The 18,892-nt window shown below is 42.8% G+C and overlaps 1 protein-coding gene across 1 annotated transcript in view; it reads left to right on the top strand.

Moving 5' to 3' along the window:
- The window catches only part of ASAP3 (ArfGAP with SH3 domain, ankyrin repeat and PH domain 3), a 303,602-nt gene extending 284,964 nt beyond the window's left edge, over positions 1-18,638 (top strand). The window contains exons 23-26 of the mRNA XM_069224120.1: positions 7,114-7,399; positions 12,190-12,343; positions 14,571-14,699; positions 15,238-18,638. Coding sequence (XP_069080221.1) covers positions 7,114-7,399; positions 12,190-12,343; positions 14,571-14,699; positions 15,238-15,312 — 644 coding nt within the window. The 3' untranslated portion in view covers positions 15,313-18,638. The remainder of the gene's footprint in view (positions 1-7,113; positions 7,400-12,189; positions 12,344-14,570; positions 14,700-15,237) is intronic.
- The last annotated feature ends 254 nt before the right edge of the window (positions 18,639-18,892 follow it).

Here is an 18,892-nt window from a genome sequence, read left to right as displayed (position 1 = left end):
ACTTGCGCACTATGACAGAGCCCATTGGGACGAGATGCAACACCTCATTGAGCATCTACCCAAAGAGCTACAAAAAAGGGCGAAACAGGTGGTTGAGGAAGGCCAGAACATATCTAATAATCAGATACGCTCCTCTATGGATGCAGCGGACACAGCTGCAAGAACAATTAACACATCTGTGACTATCAGAAGGCACGCATGGCTACGAACGTCTGGTTTTAAACCAGAGATTCAGCAGGCAGTGCTCAATATGCCATTCAATGAGAAACAACTGTTCGGACCAGAAGTGGACACGGCGATTGAAAAACTCAAAAAGGACACTGACCCTGCTAAAGCCATGGGCGCACTCTACTCTCCGCAGAGCAGAGGCACTTACAGCACCTTCCGCAAAACATCCTTTAGAGGGGGGTTTCGTGGTCAAGCCACACAAGCCAGCACCTCACAGGCCACACCGTCCAGCTACCAGGGACAGTACCAAAGGGGAGGCTTTCGGGGCCAATACAGAGGTCAATTCCCTAGGAATAGCGGAAAATTTCAAAGCCCCAAAACCCCTACAACCAAACAGTGACTCACATGTCACTCATCCCCTCCACACAACACCAGTGGGGGGAAGAATAGGTCAGTATTACCAAGCATGGGAGGAAATAACTACAGACACTTGGGTCTTAGCAATTATCCAACATGGTTATTGCATAGAATTTCTGCAAATCCCTCCAAACATACCACCAAAAACACAGAATTTATCAAAACAACATTCAGACCTTCTGGAATAAGAGGTTCAAGCATTATTGCAAAAGAACGCAATAGAACTAGTACCAAAGACACAAATAAACACAGGAGTTTATTACCTGTACTTCCTAATACCAAAAAAGGACAAAACACTGAGACCAATCCTAGACCTCAGAACACTAAACACCTACATCAAATCAGAACACTTTCACATGGTCACGCTACAAGAAGTGTTACCATTGCTAAAGCAACAGGACTACATGACAACCTTAGATCTCAAAGACGCGTATTTCCACATACCAATACATCCGTCGCACAGGAAATACCTAAGGTTCGTATTCAAAGGAATACATTACCAATTCAAAGTATTGCCCTTCGGTTTAACAACTGCACCAAGAGTCTTCACAAAGTGCCTAGCAGTAGTGGCTGCACACATCAGAAGGCAGCAAATACACGTATTCCCGTATCTAGACGACTGGCTAATCAAGACCGACTCACTGACAAAGTGCTCGCACCACACAGATCAGGTCATGCAAACCCTCTACAAACTCGGTTTCACCATCAACTATGCAAAATCACACATTCTGCCGTGCAGGGTACAACAATATCTAGGAGCCACAATAGATACAACAAAGGGAATAGCCACTCCAAGTCCACAAAGGGTTCAACATTTTCAAAATATTATACAACGCATGTATCCAACACAAAAGATACAGGCGAAGATGATATTACAACTACTAGGCATGATGTCCTCATGCATAGCCATTGTCCCACACGCAAGGTTGCACATGCGGCCCTTACAACAGTGCCTAGCATCACAATGGTCTCAAGCACAGGGTCAGCTTCTAGATCTGGTGTTGATAGACCGCCTAACATACCTCTCGCTTCTATGGTGGAACAACATAAATTTAAACAAAGGGCGGCCTTTCCAAGACCCAGTGCCACAATACGTGATAACAACAGATGCTTCCATGACAGAGTGGGGAGCACACCTCAATCACCACAGCATACAAGGACAATGGGACGTACATCAAAGAAAGCTGCATATAAATCACCTCGAACTACTAGCAGTTTTCCAAGCATTAAAAGCATTTCAACCAATCATAACTCACAAATACATTCTTGTCAAAACAGACAACATGACAACAATGTATTATCTAAACAAACAGGGGGGGACACACTCGACACAGCTGTGCCTGCTGGCACAAAAAATATGGCAATGGGCAATTCACAACCACATTCGCCTAATAGCACAGTTTATTCCAGGGATCCAGAATCAACTTGCAGACAATCTCTCTCGAGATCACCAACAGGTCCACGAGTGGGAAATTCACCCCCGAATTCTAAACACTTACTTCAAACTTTGGGGTACACCTCAAATAGACTTATTTGCAACCAAGGAGAACGCAAAATGCCCAAACTTTGCATCCAGATACCCACACCGGCAATCTCAAGGCAATGCTCTATGGATGAATTGGTCAGGGATATTTGCGTACGCTTTTCCCCCTCTCCCTCTCCTTCCATATCTAGTAAACAAATTGAGTCAAAACAAACTCAAACTCATACTGATAGCACCAACGTGGGCAAGGCAACCATGGTACACAACACTGCTAGACCTATCAGTAGTACCCCACGTCAAGTTGCCCAACTGGCCAGATCTGTTAACGCAACACAACCAACAGATCAGGCATCCAAACCCAGCATCGCTGAATCTAGCAATCTGGCTCCTGAAATCCTAGAATTCGGACACTTAAACCTCACACAAGAATGTATGGAAGTCATAAAGCAAGCCAGAAGACCATCCACTAGACACTGCTATGCAAGCAAATGGAAAAGATTTGTTTGCTATTGCCATCGTAATAAAATTCAACCATTACACGCATCTCCAAAAGATGTAGTGGGTTACTTACTACACTTACAAAAAACGAACCTGGCCTTCTCTTCCATTAAGATACACCTAGCAGCAATATCTGCATACCTGCAGATTACCCATTCAACTTCACTATTTAGGATACCTGTCATTAAAGCATTTATGGAAGGCCTCAAAAGAATGATTCCACCAAGGACACCACTCGTTCCTTCATGGAACCTTAACATCGTCTTAACCAGACTCATGGGTCCACCCTTTGAACCTATGCACTCTTGCGAAATACAATTCCTAACATGGAAAGTTGCATTTCTCATCGCCATCACATCTCTAAGAAGAGTAAGTGAAATTCAGGCGTTTACAATACAAGAACCTTTTATCCAACTACACAAAAATAAAGTAGTCCTAAGGACCAATCCTAAATTTTTGCCAAAGGTTATTTCACCGTTCCACCTAAATCAAATGGTAGAGCTACCAGTGTTCTTCCCACAGCAAGATTCCATAGCTGAAAGGGCACTACATACATTAGACGTCAAGAGAGCACTAATGTACTACATCGACAGAACTAAAAACATCAGAAAAACTAAACAACTGTTTAAATTGCATTTCAAAAACCTCACGCAGGAAACCCAATATCGAAACAGGGTATAGCCAGATGGATAGTTAAGTGCATCCAAATCTGCTACCTTAAAGCAAAAAGACAACTGCCCATTACACCAAGGGCACACTCAACCAGAAAGAAAGGCGCTACCATGGCCTTCCTAGGGAATATTCCAATGCACGAAATATGTAAGGCAGCCACATGGTCTACGCCTCACACATTTACCAAGCACTACTGTGTAGACGTGCTATCAGCACAACAAGCCACAGTAGGTCAAGCCGTACTAAGAACCTTATTTCAGACTACTTCCACTCCTACAGGCTGAGCCACCGCTTTTGGGGAGATAACTGCTTACTAGTCTATGCACAACATGTGTATCTACAGCGACAGATGCCATCGAACTGAAAATGTCACTTACCCAGTGTACATCTGTTCGTGGCATCAGTCGCTGAAGATTCACATGTGCCCACCCACCTCCCCGGGAGCCTGTAGCCGTTTGGAAGTTAGCTTCAACTTTGTACATTTGTAAATATTTTAAATCTTAGATAGGTACATACTTATTCACTCCATTGCATGGGCACTATTACTAACAAACAACTCCTACCTCACCCTCTGCGGGGAAAACAATCGAAGATGGAGTCGACGCCCATGCGCAATGGAGACAAAGAGGAGGAGTCCCTCGGTCCCGTGACTCGAAAGACTTCTTAGAAGAAAAACAACTTGTAACACTCCGACCCAACACCAGATGGCGGGCTATGCACAACATGTGAATCTTCAGCGACTGATGCCACGAACAGATGTACACTGGGTAAGTGACATTTTCATTCCGCCCACCAGCCCAGCGGGGAAAAGGGCCGTAACATTGACCGGCTCCACATGGAGCCGCCGCTAATGTTGGTGTGCGGCGGGTGCAGCTGCACCCGTCGCGCAGATCACTGCCCGACCTGCGCGATGGGGCACTGCACGGGAGCCCCTGCACAGCCCATGCCAAGTGCATGGTCAATGCAGGGGCCCCCAGGGGTGGCACGGAGCACCCCTTCCGCCAGCCTTTCTCTGGCATAGGAAAGGCTGGTAGCAGAAGGGATCATTATCCGAGGGCAGTGGAAGAGGGGCGCCATAGGCGGCCATCACTGTGTCCATAATATGGCGGTTCAGACCACCATGCCAGTGGCGTTCTTTGCCCCCGCTGCTGGCATGGCGGTCTGAACTGCCAGGATTCATAATGACCCCCAATGTCTCCAGCAGACTTTCTTGTCACCTTCTACTGCAGACCCACTACATCTTTGCTCCTACTATTTGAGTGTTGTTTCTGCCAAATGCCTCATCTTACAGCCTGGCTAATCCTATTTTTAGGATTCAACCTCTTTTGTCTGACTTCTGTGTTAGTAATTGGCTGGAAGAGGAGTGTCTCTCATGGGTAAGTGGTGGGCGGGGAGTGCCAGACAGGCAGGGCCATTAAAATTCTGCGTTTTTTGTTGTTTTTTTACGTAGATTTAAAAAAAAAAATAAGGTGGAAGATATCTTTGACAATAATGTAAATAATAAAGGCAGGATTTTAGTTTCAGCCTCAGGCTCAGCAACCTCAGTACTTGGTAAAATACTTTTGAAAAGTTTCTCTTGTTTACAGAGGATAGAGTAGCTGAACTTATAGGGCTACCAAAATCGGGGGCCCTGCTGACCCTTGCCACCCAAAGATATTTCATGAGATTGTGGGGGTGATTACTCCTCTCCTTACCGCTCTCTTGAATTATATTTTAGAACCTGGTCAGTTCCTGTTGGAGTGGAAAAAGGCTTCTATTCTGCCTCTATTGAAGAAACCCTCCCTTGATCCTCTAGAGGTGGAGAACTATCGGCCCATTTTCTGGTTACCTTTTCCAGCCAAGATCCTCGAAAAACATATGAGCATGTCTTTGTCTAAATTCTTGGAAGATAAGGGAATCATAGATTCAACACAATTTGACTTCAGGCCAAACCATAGTACTGAGTCTGCTTTGGTTGTTGCTGCAGATGAGCTGAGAAGTATCTTAAATAACAGAAGGAAGGCAGCAGTGACCGTGCTGGATCTATTGGCAGCCTTTGACACCGTTAGCCATGTGATCCTGATGGGTCACCAGGAAGAGATTGAAATAGGAGGACCAACATTAGAATTGCTCAGATCTTTTCTTTCATTTAGAGAACAGTCAGTTGCCCTTGGGCATTTGGTCTCCAAGACCTTTACTCCGCCATGTGGGTTCCCGCAGTGTTTGTCTCTGAGCCCTACATTGTTTAACATATATGTGGCACCTTTGACAAAATTAATTTGAGCTTCTGGATTTGCTCCTGTAGCATATGCAGACAACACACAGATTGTAATGTCCATCTCAGAGGATGTAGATCGTAAGCCATTGAACAATGGATGAGCAACAACAGTATCATGCTTAATTCGGATAAGACATAGGTTTGTCTGTTTGGTAAAATTCCTTCATCTTGGGACCAATCCTGGTGTCCCCTGACCTTGGGTACTCCTCCCACTCCTGTAGCTTCAGTAAGGAACTTGGCTTTAATCTTTGATTCTTCTTTTTCTTTTAATGCACAGATTAACAAATTGACCGCCTTCTGTTTTTTTTCTGTTACGCAAGATTAGAAAAATTCTCCCTTTTATTCCATATGAACTCCAGAAGTCAGTAGTTACAGCCTTAGTGTTATCAAGGCTGGACTACTGCAATGCACTATATCTAGGCATTCTCCAACGTCCTCTGAAAAAACTTCAAAGTTTACAGAATACAGCATCTCATCTTTTAAAGAAAATTCCCAAATTCATGCCAGTGTCTGACACAGTGCGGGCGTTACACTGGCTCCTAGTGGAGAAAAGAGTCTTGATTTTAAGCTCTGCATCTGGCACATAAAACTCTCTATAGAGATGGTCCAGCATACTTGAAGAGAAAACTGATTTGGTATTGTCCTGATCGAACCTTACGCTCAACCTACTCCAAGACTGTTAAAATTGGTAAACTCAGGAGGAAGACTTGGGGATGTAGGAGTTTTGTGCATCTTACTGCACATCTCTAGAATACCCTACCTGATCTTTTAGGAGTTCAATCTAATCTATGCAGTTTTAGGAACCTCCTGAAAACCTGGTTATTTTCCAGCTCAAAGTTGTTAGAGTTGACTGCAGGATTTAAATGGTTGATCATTTTCAGTAAATTAGTTATAAGTGCCAAGTAGCTATAGGCATTCACGTGCTTTACAAGCTGCTGCAGCTTTTTCCACGTTTTAATTTCTTAGTTACATTTACCACATAATCTACTATCTTCTGCATAATCTTCAAATTTTAACAAAACATTTGTAGCCCAAACGGATCATAAATTATTAAAAATTCAGCCGCGTGTGTTGCTGCACAATGGAAGGCCCTTTGCGAAGGTTGACTGGCCCCCTTTCTGTTGCTTATTGCTGCGTTTGTGTGTTAAACTGGTACTCAGGAGATTAAGCCTTCACCCAGACATTGCTAACATGTGAAAAATTTAGAAAATAAAGAAGTAATGTGCAGTAGGCAGCATAATTTGCCTTTTCTTACCACATAATTGTCAAGACTGATGCATAATTTGGTCCTCCCCTGCCGCATAATTCCAGTGGCCCTGCACATAGGGACTTACCAGAGAGCAACCCTCCACATTTTGCATGTCTGGTTCCTCTTAATTTCAGTGTCAGTTCTTGGCACTGAAAGATTTCCAAGTCAAAAGGTAGTGGAGACATATGAAGAAAAACACATTTCAAGCGGAAACATGTAAGTTAAAGTCAACATGAAACACTGGGTTTAGAGTACTTATGCCAAATGGACCAACTGTTAAAGGATATCACATGAAAAGCCAATATTGTTAGGTTCAGCTGATATAACCCTATCTGCCTTCTGTCTCTCCTTTCCAATCTTTGATACTAGATCGTTCAGAAATGCCTCGCCATTCTTCTGAGCCTCATCCTGCCGCTATCGCAGACAGCTCTGGGACCCGCTATAACTCCTCATCCAGTGCCCCCAGTACCCTAGAGGGACGCAACAACCTCTGCCATCGCCAGGTTTCCAGTAGCCCCACTGAAACTCGAAGCATGGCCTGCTGGGATGGTCCTGAGGTGGGGGGTAGCCTCCAGAGACGAGGATCAGAGCCCGTGTCCCTCCATCCTTTTGGGAGTCTGTCAGAGAAGGTGCAGCCAACCCCTGCATTGTTCAGGTATGTGAGTGTGTTTGAAAATAAAATACGTATGGCGAGGAAGACCTCCCTGCCACTTATGAATAGGTTTCTTCCACAGCAATCTTGAATAGAGTCATGCACTGTGACATTACCTTTGTGGTCTAGGAAGAGTAGAGAACTTAGGCCCTCATTACAACTTCGGCTGTCTTTGGGAAAGGCCACCGAAGCAGCGGGCGCCAGTATACCGCCAGTGCTGGCGGTATTTCTGGATCCCTATTTCGATTTTTCTGCTGTGCCAGCGGACGGTAATAGTGTTACCGTCCGCTGGCCCAGCGGAAAAGTCACATCAACATCGCAGCCGGCTCGTAATAGAGCCAGCGGCAATGCTGATGTGCAGCGGTTGCAGTAGCACCTGTCGCACATTTCACCGCCCGAAATTCAGGCAGTGAAATGCGCGATGGGGCTGTGCCTGGGGGCGCCTTACTGCCAGACTTTCTATTGTGGAGTTTACCGCCGTGGCCTGGCTGGCGGTCAGAGACTCATAATCCCCAGGGCAGCGGCAAGCCCTGGAGATTATGACTTGCCAGGAAGAAGCCTGGTGGTATAGTGGAGGGGCTGGCAGTATGGACGTGGCGATTGCGTCACGCTCATAATAGCTTGCGGAAAACCGCCAGCCTGTTAGCGGTGTTACCGCCAGCTTACCGCTGGCCACCAGGGTTGTAATGAGGCCCTTCGTTTTTATTTCCTAATAAACTAACCATCTCAAGAGGCTCCCATTTCAGCTAAACTTCTGACTCCTTATGTCTATGACTTCAAAAAGTTTAGAACTCTGATACAAGCTTTCTCAGGCTCTGCCGCAAAAATGTGTAACACCATCCCACCTGCCAACAGGGCCAACCTTTCCCATGTCTACTTCAGAAAAGAACAAAAACTTCTTCCTCTTCAGCAACACCTCTCCACACATTTATTGTTTTGCTCTGAGTTTGTGTTTTTTTGTGCTTTTTGATGATGACCTATGTAAAGCACTCTGATACCACTCAGGGTCTGGTTCATACTACATAAGACTGCAAATAAATAAATAAATGTGAAGAGAACCAAACCACATTCACATACTTTTGACAATAGACGTTCCAGTGGCCATTTTGAGCTTAGTTTCGTCTGAAGCAGATAGTAATGATCCAAGCTTATTCACTTGAGGGAAGTTTAGCTTTGTTTGTACATACAAAATCTGTTGTCGGTCTTAACATGTTTACAGGCGAGGATACTTTGTATATGATATGTGGCACTTCTGAAAGTAGAGGAGAAATTAGCTAATTTAGGAGTATCCCTGAAAAAGTCTTTATAGCTATTGGCAACTTGACCTGATTTATCATCTGCAATGTGAATGTAAAATAGTTCTTACATAAGGGGCGACCCACCAAATTCCAGTTTTGTAACCTAGGCTAGATAGAGATCGTCTTATGGAGCGTGTTATGAAAACTCTAGTACTTATGGAATTAGCACCAGACCTGCACGTAGAGCACCATTCTTTGATTTATGAAAGAACTTGATGCAAGAGGCTTTGTATATGAGGTTGCCTTAAGTTAAATACACAGTATAAGTTTACAACTATGCATGGGTTAAAGTTTCGTTTTGGCGGAACATGAACCTGAAACTTAAAAATTCTGAATCCTGAACAATGACAATCTTAAAACGCTTTTTCAGTAAGTGGTGCGGATTGAAAAATGATCTTTGAAATCCTGGGAAAAAAGCTGGTCTGAAGTATGGAATCGGTTGGTCTCAATGCCATTGTTGAGTAGATTAAACTTTATGTTTGCTATAAGTTGTAGATTGACAACTGATTTTGAATGAAACACATTTAAATGACCACAAGCTGGTAGTAGAAATGTGACAAATATCATAAAATAAGCTTATAGGGAAATTGGGGTGTGCAAATATCATTTTGTTTGGGACTCCATAATCCCTTGCAAGGGAGCTAGATTAGAGTCTTACTCAGTGGATATATTTTTTATAAATTAATTTTATTCCCACGTGCTAAAATCGCCTCAGTGGTTAACGGGGTCTGTCTCTCTCAGTGGTTGGACTCATGGCTACCACTAGTTGCTGTGTGCACATGTGTTACCTCAGGGGTCTCTGGCCTTTTGTAAATGTGCTATGTCTCATCAATAAAAATCATCAAGAACTGCTAAACGTTTGAGTGTTACAAAAATGACTACATCTGGCAAAATTACACTAGTAGCCTCCATAAACAGGAGTGACCACCATGAAACATCAGGTTGGGTTAGAGCAATGTCATAAAATGTGTTACAAATTGAAAGCTCCAGTATTTGTACTGAAATAAAAGCTTTGGCAGACTACGCACATTAAGGATATTTCCTGGCACCAGACTGCATCCAGAAATCATCAGAGCAATAGCAACAGCTAATATGCACCACAAGGTGCCCACAACATCATCAAAGGTGATGGAGTAGAGTCCCATGTAGGTGCCACCCCTGCTTCGTGACATCAGTTTTTTTGTTTTTCAACACCCTTCAACGTGGATCTGAAGCCCACTCCTAAATTTGGTCATCTACCGGCATTCAACATGTTTGACTGTGTGCCAGGGAAGAAATTATCTCACCCTAAAACATACAGCACCCCCTTCACAAATAACACTAATTTGGCCTCTAAAGAACTGTTTCAATTTTTAATAACTTTACTTTAGTTCTCAGACATAGTCCTGTCCTTTTTATCTGTACTCATGTGTAAGCAATGCCTCGCATGGGCAGATTCTGCCTCATATGGCCATGTCTTATCATCACATACCAGAGATGGCCACCAAAATATCATTGTTGCCCACAATAAGGGAAGGATGGCCATCATTATGTCAGGAATGGACACCGTAATGCCATATATGTCTGAAGTATGGCAGAAATATTCATATCCTTGCACCATTGTTCTAGGACTGGATACCATAATTTCAAGGGTGCACAAAATATGTCATATGGTTACATTTTTCAACTTACAATGAAAGGATTTCTGTGTATTGAAGAGTCTAAAGTAAATTGTGGGGTTTTGTGCGTGTTAGGTTACAGCCATCTGAACTCTAATGTTTAGAGCAATGTTTTTATACGTTTGACTACAGAAAACAAAAGAACGTTTTTCTGCTTCTCAGATATTACAAGATGTACCTTGTAATAGCATGGATTATTAGCTTAAAAAATATCACTGATATTTTGATGAACCTTATAATCCCAATATACATTGCCCTCAGCTTTCTCTGTACAGCACCTGACCAACTACAGACACAGAGCAAAAATGAAAGTGATGGATGCATGTGAGACAGCATAAAGTAATTCTTCTCAGCTGTATATGTCCGTAAAATGTTGAACTTGTATTCAAGATTTGACTATGACTGCAGAAAAACATAATTGAAATTGCTCAATAGGTGGAACTATTTTAACTATCTGAATTGAAAAAAGCTGGAAACAGCCTGGCTCTGTCGCCATAGTGAAGAAAAAAAACACAACACAGAGTAACCAGAGTCTCTTCATTGGGTGATAAGTACTGTTTTTGTCTCTGATTAGAACCCTATTGGTGGGACCTGTAATATACTTAAGGACCTTGTGGAGGAGATGGATCTACCACAAATAGGGATAATCTAAAAGAAAAGCCCTAAAATATGTTTAATTCTGCAACCATTGTTGCTTTTGGTGCTGGTGACCTATGCCTCTCCCCAAGGGATCCTCTTTCCCATGTACTCAGAGAGGTGGCAGGGTTTCAGTGGCGCACCTGTATTTGAGATGCACGAGAACAATGATATTTTACACCTGGGCTCAAGGGATTGTATTCTACTCGCTGTGAAGGTGCCACTCCAGTTGGGCAGTGAAGACCTACGGAGTCATTTAAAGTATGGCTGACAGTTTGTTCGGTCATTCATCTCATCCGTCATCTCGGCAGGAGAGCACTCATCATACTTATAGGTTGTCACCTCACAGACAGGGATCTCTCTTTGTTCATTAATGCCGGCACTGTGGTGGCTCCATTACAGACAGTGTAGCTTTGGTAAGCGGTTCCTCAGGAATAAACTCTGAATGTGGGAATGGTTTCTGGAAGATCCAGCAATATATGACCCATTGTGCAGGGAGTGTTTTTTCAGGCCATTGTGTGATTTCCAAGTCTGGACTGCCATGTGTATCACCCTAAATAGAAAACTACTATGACCTGATGAACCTCTGGCAAATGGACCCTCAAGTCATAACATTCCAACCATAGAGCCAGTGGAGGCTCCACATGTTCTAAAGAGTGGGGGGAACTGTGAGATTGACGGGGTGGGATCACCTGTCAATTTCTAGTAGTCCGAACACTCCTTCAAGATTTAAATGACCCCCATTACTCTTTTAATTGTGGACTTTCTCCATATGCCACAATTTTGTTGATCACTTGAGTGTATAGAAGCAATTTGGATTCACAAAACGCGTTCATATAAGCACATTCTGCCCAGGGCCTATTGAACTCACATTCACTTATGCATTCCTAGATGTGTTTTTTGCTCTCTTCTTCTGTCCCCAACTGTAATGCCCTCGAACACATTACCTTCTTCAACAGTTTCCATTTCTCATCTTTCCCTACATCATTTTAATCCACTCCACCCCACCCTCCGTTTTAATCGACTACACCCCTTCTCTTCTTCCTCAATGAGTACACACCATGAGCTGTTCCAGTTCCCGCCACTCCTTCCAGTGTACTGTTGGACCTCTGACCCTTTCTTCCCTTTTACACCTTATTCCCTCTTTTGCCTTAGAATATACTTTGTTCTCACTGACCATGTTTGTGCTTCTCCCTTTCAGTGCGGATGGCATCAAGTCATACCGCAGAACCAGTGCGAAGTCTTCAAACTCCAGCCTTTCACCTCAGAGCCCTGGGAGCAACGAAGATGTGCCCTTCGCTAGGATGTCATCACCAGCCTCGAGTGTGCCACTCTATCCAAGGAAACTTGTGCTGGTAAAAACTTGTGCCTGGGGCTGTTTCTGAGGGGAACCTATTATTGTTATTATATGATTCTACCCAACAGGTTGTCCTGGTGCTATGAGCAGAAACCGTCTCAGGAAGCAGACAGAACATTTAGGTGAATAGCCTGGTTTTTAGGGACTTCCTGAAGGAGGTCAGCTCATGTATGTGTTGGAGAGAAAGATGGAGATGGTTCCACAGTTTTGCAGCAGAAACTGAGGATTCTGTTCGCTCTTTGTTATAAGTGGAGACCTTAAGCCTTAATGCTGAGAACATTCTTGAGGATCTTGAAGGGTGATAGTGTAGGAATTTACTTCAGAGGTTTTGGGGACCAGAATCGTAAAAAGCACAATGAGAAAAACAAATTGCCTTTATCCGTACATGCCAACATTTTCGAACTAGAAAGATTTTGAAAAAAATTAGGGGACATTATTTCCCCATTGATTTACAATGAAGTATAGGCTATTTTAGGTAGGAGACTGCTAAAACAGAGCCATTTTTGGCTTCAGAGTTCAGGAATTTCCCACCTGCATCGAGGCTGCTGACATGTATGCTTAAACTGTCAGAGCTAAATGACAGGTACCCAAGGCAGAGATTAAAGACCAGCAAATGTAGACAGTCTGGCTGAAGGGTTGAGCACTAACCAGGTAGAGACATTTTGGACAATCTGCAAAAGATAAGCCAGAAGACATATATATATATAGAATTTTCACATTACAAACATGAGGTGATAAGAGCCTGGATTAGGGTTTTCTGGGATTAAGGAGGCAAGAGAATGATTATATTTCTTATCATTCTCAGAGGATTACAGCAGGTACGTTCCACCCAGGTAATCTGTTTGGAGAAAGAAAGATTTTATTTAATAAATGGACCTTGACTTCCTCACTCGTGTCGAGGACTGAAGGTTTGCTGAGCTCAGAGGACCACCACTCTGAGGTCTAGAAGTTGGTTTTATTCCCAAATATGATGATTTCTAATTTGTTTCTCATAAATTTCAAACTGCGTTTGGTCATCAGTTTGGCAGTGGTGCGCAAGCATAACTGAAAGTTGTCCTTGGTAGTGTCAGAGGAATCTGGAAATCAGCATGTGATAGCAGGTCAAAACCAAACCAATGAATAAGGGGAAATGTAGACAGTAAAAAGTGTAGGCCTCGAGGAAAAGCACTGTTGGACTTTACAAGACAGAGGGCAGACATTAGAGGAATACCAAGGCATGTGGATGGATTGAGAGCAGCTGGCGTAAAAAGCCCTGATCCAGGAAAGGGCCTTGCTACATATTCCCAAGGAGAAGATTGTGAATCAGGATGGAATGGGTCACCTTGTTAAATACTGCTGCCAAATGTAGAAGGATTAGGGATATTGCTAGCCTTTTGCTGAGCAGCATTCGAAGATTGTTGACAATAGTGACCACCTGACACGGTGCTGTGGAAGCAGCAGAAACCTGATTGTGAGCTGTTGAGAAGATAATTGGTTTCCTACAATCCAGAGAGCTGATAGTTGATACATGTTTCTTTAATCTTGGCATGGAGTGGGAGAAGCAATATCAGACAGAAGCTAGAAAGACTGTGCGGTCTGCATTAGGTTTTTTTTTTTCAGGAGAGGGTAACACATGCATGTTTCCAGCCAGGAAGGGTTGTAGGAATCTGGATAGAAAGATTACAGATCATTACCATTCATAAGAATGCAAAGGAAATAAAGGCTAGGCATATGTGTTTTCTTTGAATGGTACAAGGACTGTTGCTCAGATCCAGTTGACCTAGGATCACACAATTTGGGAGGCGGGGATTTGTAGATATTGAAGAGATATTGGCGATGGTGCACTTGAGTTTGGTAAACATCTAAAAATTGATGCTTTAGGCGTTGAGACTTCCAGCCATTAAAAAGGCTCTTCATGCATGTATCTGAATGTGGCCATTGAGTTGGTAGTCCCGAAATGTTGAGAGCTGTCAATGTTTTAGATTGTGCCACTGAGTTGTCATTCCTCCATGAAAAAGGGTTGTCCCCATATGAGTTAGCATCTCAGAGTTTTGTAGCTCTCCTGTTGGAATGTTGTATGCTTCAAGGGATGGGCTAGTCCCCAGCCCCTGGACCAAACAGCCATTCACATGTTGTCCCAGCCAATAGTGTCAAGGCTGTTTTCATCTTCAGAAGGCATTGTTGTTGAGGCTGTTTAAGTCAATTTCCGCTTAGTTTTAAATGTAATTTGATCCTTTTATCTGCAGAGAAAGGGGGTTCCGCGGCAGAAACGAGCAAAAGCTATTGTGGACTGCAAGGTGGGAAAGTCCGGTGAGCTGAAGTTCTCTAAAGGCGATGTGATTGTGGTGACATCTGATGAGGATCTCCATTGCTGGGTGAGACCCTAAGCTTACTTTCTGGGGACAGCTTGATGGTTTGAGTACTGCTGGTTCAAAACTCTGACCCGTATCTCTGGTTTTGAGACGGAGGAATAGAGGGATGTAGGGTAAACGTTTCATATAGCCTTAGAACCCGCCGTAGCGGGCTCTACCGGCTATTAAAGGCCCGCTCCCCGCGTTAAACGCCCGAGCCGAAGGCGAGGGCATTTAACAAGGGAGAGGGACTTTAATAGCCGGTAGAGCCCGCTACGGCGGGTTCTAAGGCTATTAGAACATTCTGCCACACAGGGCAGAATGTTCTATTAAAAAAAAAAAATGTTCACGGAGCCCGAGGGGATTTAAATCCCCTCGGGCTCCGTGAGGCTTTGTTCATAGCTGTTGCTGTGAACAAAGCGAACATTGGAATGTTGGCGCTGCGGGCTTTTACCGGCCTGTAAAAGCCCGCAGCACTCCATTGTTTTCAATGGAGCCTCCAGCATTCCAATGTTCTAATTAATGTTAACACCCTTCTCTAAACACTTTTCTTATTTTCTAGGTGGGGTATGTGGAAGGCAATGGATCCAGGACGGGCACTTTCCTTGCTAGCTCTGTTCAACCTTTGCAAGACTGATTGCTGTGTACAAGTGTACCTAGAACGGGAAGAGAAACAATATGCTTCTCCAAAGCAACTTCTTGCACTAGGCAGTGATGCCACAGAATGCAGGATGTCACACTCACTGCCTCTGCAGTGTCATGGTGTTAAAATATCCAAGGAAGAAAGGGAAGAACCATAAACAGTGACCATTATTGATACTGAAACACCAAGAACCTGAAAATACTTGGAGTCGCTTGCTGTTTCTGACTGTCAAGATGGCAAGGAAGGCTTCCTCTGGCTTGGCACTGCCCAGAGGGAATTTTACAGGCATGGTGGATATATGGAACCTTTTGGATAACAAACAATGATAACTAATGATAAGACGCCAGTGACGTTTGAAAGGATGATTACAAAAAGCAGCAGAAAGTTGCTTAATTTTTCATCATGGGCTTTTTTTTTTTTTGGTAAATGCCACAAGATTTAAAGATATGTCTGTCCCATAGAGCTAATTGCCGACCCTTTCTGAACATAACCCACCTGCTTAACCATTGTTTCAGTGAGTTGTGTAAAGTGTAAGACAATCCTTCCTTGAATGGAATTACATTTCATGGCTGCCACGGTCTATCCTCCAGTGTGTTTGGACTTTTACCACCGGACAAGATAGACCTTCCACAAAAGATCGACCTCACTCACAACGGAGACTGAATTTTGCACAAGTAAGGAAGGTCATACGTAATTTGCTGACGCGTTATCCTCAGTGGTCTCCTGGATACATGACTGCTGACTGGGATGTGAGATGCTGACCAGAGAGGTGTACTGCCCTTCCTTCAGTCAGAAATGCTACCCCCTAGGATGCAAGACTGCCCACCATTTTGTGGCACTGTTTTCCTATTTGCAAGATTACACCCCAGAGCCTGAAACTGCCGTCCACAGTATGAAATTGTTTTTGAGGCATGGGAGTTATCTTGTTGGCTAGCTTTTCTGGTAAGCCAAACTGACTTTTGAGGAATAAGATTACAATTATAGAGTGTGACTGACCACTGGTGAGCCCTACTTCTTGCAAGGAGTAGAACCTCCCACATGCAGTGCAAGCTCTTAGGGTGAGCAATGCATGTGTCACTAGTACAGGCCAGTATTCATGTGAATAATTTATGGCCTGTATATGTTGTCATCAGGATCAAAGATAAGTATGTTCTTTATTTTCTACGTAGCAGAGCAATAGTCAGACCTTTAGACAGATCCATGTTACCCAATATTGGCATTCAGAAAGTTAATTTTGTAGCGTGGATTAGGAACGGAACAGACAAATCTCCTCATCACCCCCACTTTCAAATCGGGGAGCATAAACCCACCTTGTTTAGCTTTGCTAATCAGTGTTTGCCATAGTGGCTTTTTCAGAAGAGGCCCACCCAAGCAAATAAAATGCTGAATTTTCAATGTTTTAGACGGGTACTGTAGCTTATTTATCCTCTCTAATAGACTTTTGAAGCTTCACCCTGCATTTGTGTCAGTTGCTGTTTTAAAAAAATATATGAGCCACCTCTGGTGTCCTTGTCAGCTGACATACTTGGAAGATTTTGAAAACCTAAAAGCCTCCTATTGCTCTGACATTCCCTGGGAATAAACGGGACTTTCCACCTTTTAAAAGTTACTTTTTCCGTCCTCACAATTTATATGATGACTTGGTGATTGCTTAGTTGTTGAAAGCTGTAGTGTGGGAATTGTGTATTTTTGCCCCAAAAGCTTGCTTTTTTATCTGAGTTGCTTAATATCATTTCCACGTACATGCCTAGATCCTAGCATAGTAGGGTCTCAGGCTTCAACCCAATAGGTATGTGATTCTAGGGTACACGCCTCATGCCTTTCACCACTGACAACTTGAATTATTGCCCAATAATCCTTTTATTCCAAGTTGGAAAATGACTAGTAAAAGTGCATTTTACAGACATTTTTAGAATATAAATTAAATGAAAGGTACACAAGAATAGCAACGTTTGGATATTTTTGCAACATGGTCAGTATTTTTATGAGAAGAAAAATTATTTTTAATGGCATTTCAAATCCTGTTATTATTGTTGTTCTCGTGTTGGTCAATGTACTTTTATGCACTTTCTAGTAGGCAGTAGGAGGGTTGTTTTGGCAAATAATTAAATGAGGGGGAAACATGCCCCCCCTCGGAACCTAGAGCACACCTTTGCTGCAATCACCAGGAGACATTACAGCAAACAGATGTATCCCAGATGCCACATGTTAGCAAGAATTTGCACCCAATGCCTCCTTGACTTTTTCTTTAGATCGGACATACCAAGTAAACAGTGTATCCAAAGGCGGGACAATCTACGTATTTTCCCTTGAGGTTGGCAGTGTACAACGGTTGCTACTATTTTCACTGCAAATAAATATAAAATATTCTGCTTTCTGTCTACTAAGTTAGGGATGTTCGAAGGCAGTATTTTGACGTTTGCCAAAGGCAACTTGGTTTGATCAATACCTCCAGTGTGAGGAACAATATCAAAGTAAATACCCGAGCAATCTCAGAAATTAGGCTACAAATACTTAGGCCATCAGGCAGTCCAATGCAATTCTGAGTTTAAATGGGTCAGTGAAACAAGTGTAAAGGAACAGAGGTCATTTTACAAGGGACAAGTGCTGGTAAGGACCTGCAAAATCTCGTAATTGAAGGGGGGCAATGTTCAATTTTCAGTTTTTAATAGAAGTCATCAAACTATACAATTCTATACTGAAAACAAATATTTCAGTGTTTCTGTGAATATACATTCCAACTGTTTGAGTTTCTGCAAATAGACTCAGCTAGCCTTCCTCAAATTATAAGTGGAACAGATTAAGAAAAGATAAAGCCAGACAAGCAAAAATGAATACATCTCACCCTGTGGGTTATGAGGAATTAGTGAGCAATGTAATTGTTAACCCTCAATCGTGTCTATTCAGATCTCACACATCTGGGATCCACATGAGCTTTCACTATAGTCTTTTCCAAAAATGAATTTATCAACTGGAAATATTAGCCTTGTGATTTATTTAGCTGATGTGGTAGACAAATCCTGCATTGTGCATCGAGGTTTTTGAGAGATCATGATAACACATCGAAACAGGTCTTCATGTATGATAACCTGAAGGCTCGGCCCATAGCATAACAGAATTGTCTGTAACTCTTTAAATAACTTTATTATGCTGACCTGTACATTGCCAGAGGCTTTCACTGTCATGTTTTGGCTGTACGCCATAATATTGTTCATAGGAATGCAAAAGTTGAATTAGGGCCAGATTTGCTGCTCATATGTGGAACTTTTGTGTAAAATGTTAATTTTCTCAATTTCAAATAAAAAATGTGTACAGTCAAACGTGTCCAAAAAGATGCCCTACAAAACCCTTTGTCCACGTCATATATACTTCCTCTGTTATCCTTCTCTTTTGTCTTTCCCTCACATCACATGCTTTCCCTCATTCTGTCAGAAATATGCACACATTCATAATCAAGTGCACTGTGACATACGCCCTTTTATTTTCTAATTATAGGAACAATTTCAATGAATACCCATTGAATAATGTATAGTAGCATGTGACTCTTTGGATCACAGAATATAATTCAATTTTT

This window comes from Pleurodeles waltl, chromosome 3_1 (genome assembly GCF_031143425.1).
Source record: "Pleurodeles waltl isolate 20211129_DDA chromosome 3_1, aPleWal1.hap1.20221129, whole genome shotgun sequence".
In the NCBI taxonomy this organism is placed as follows: Eukaryota; Metazoa; Chordata; class Amphibia; order Caudata; family Salamandridae; genus Pleurodeles; species Pleurodeles waltl.
The sequence above is the reverse complement of the archived record's forward strand: the minus strand, read 5'-3'. Positions and strand labels throughout refer to the sequence as shown.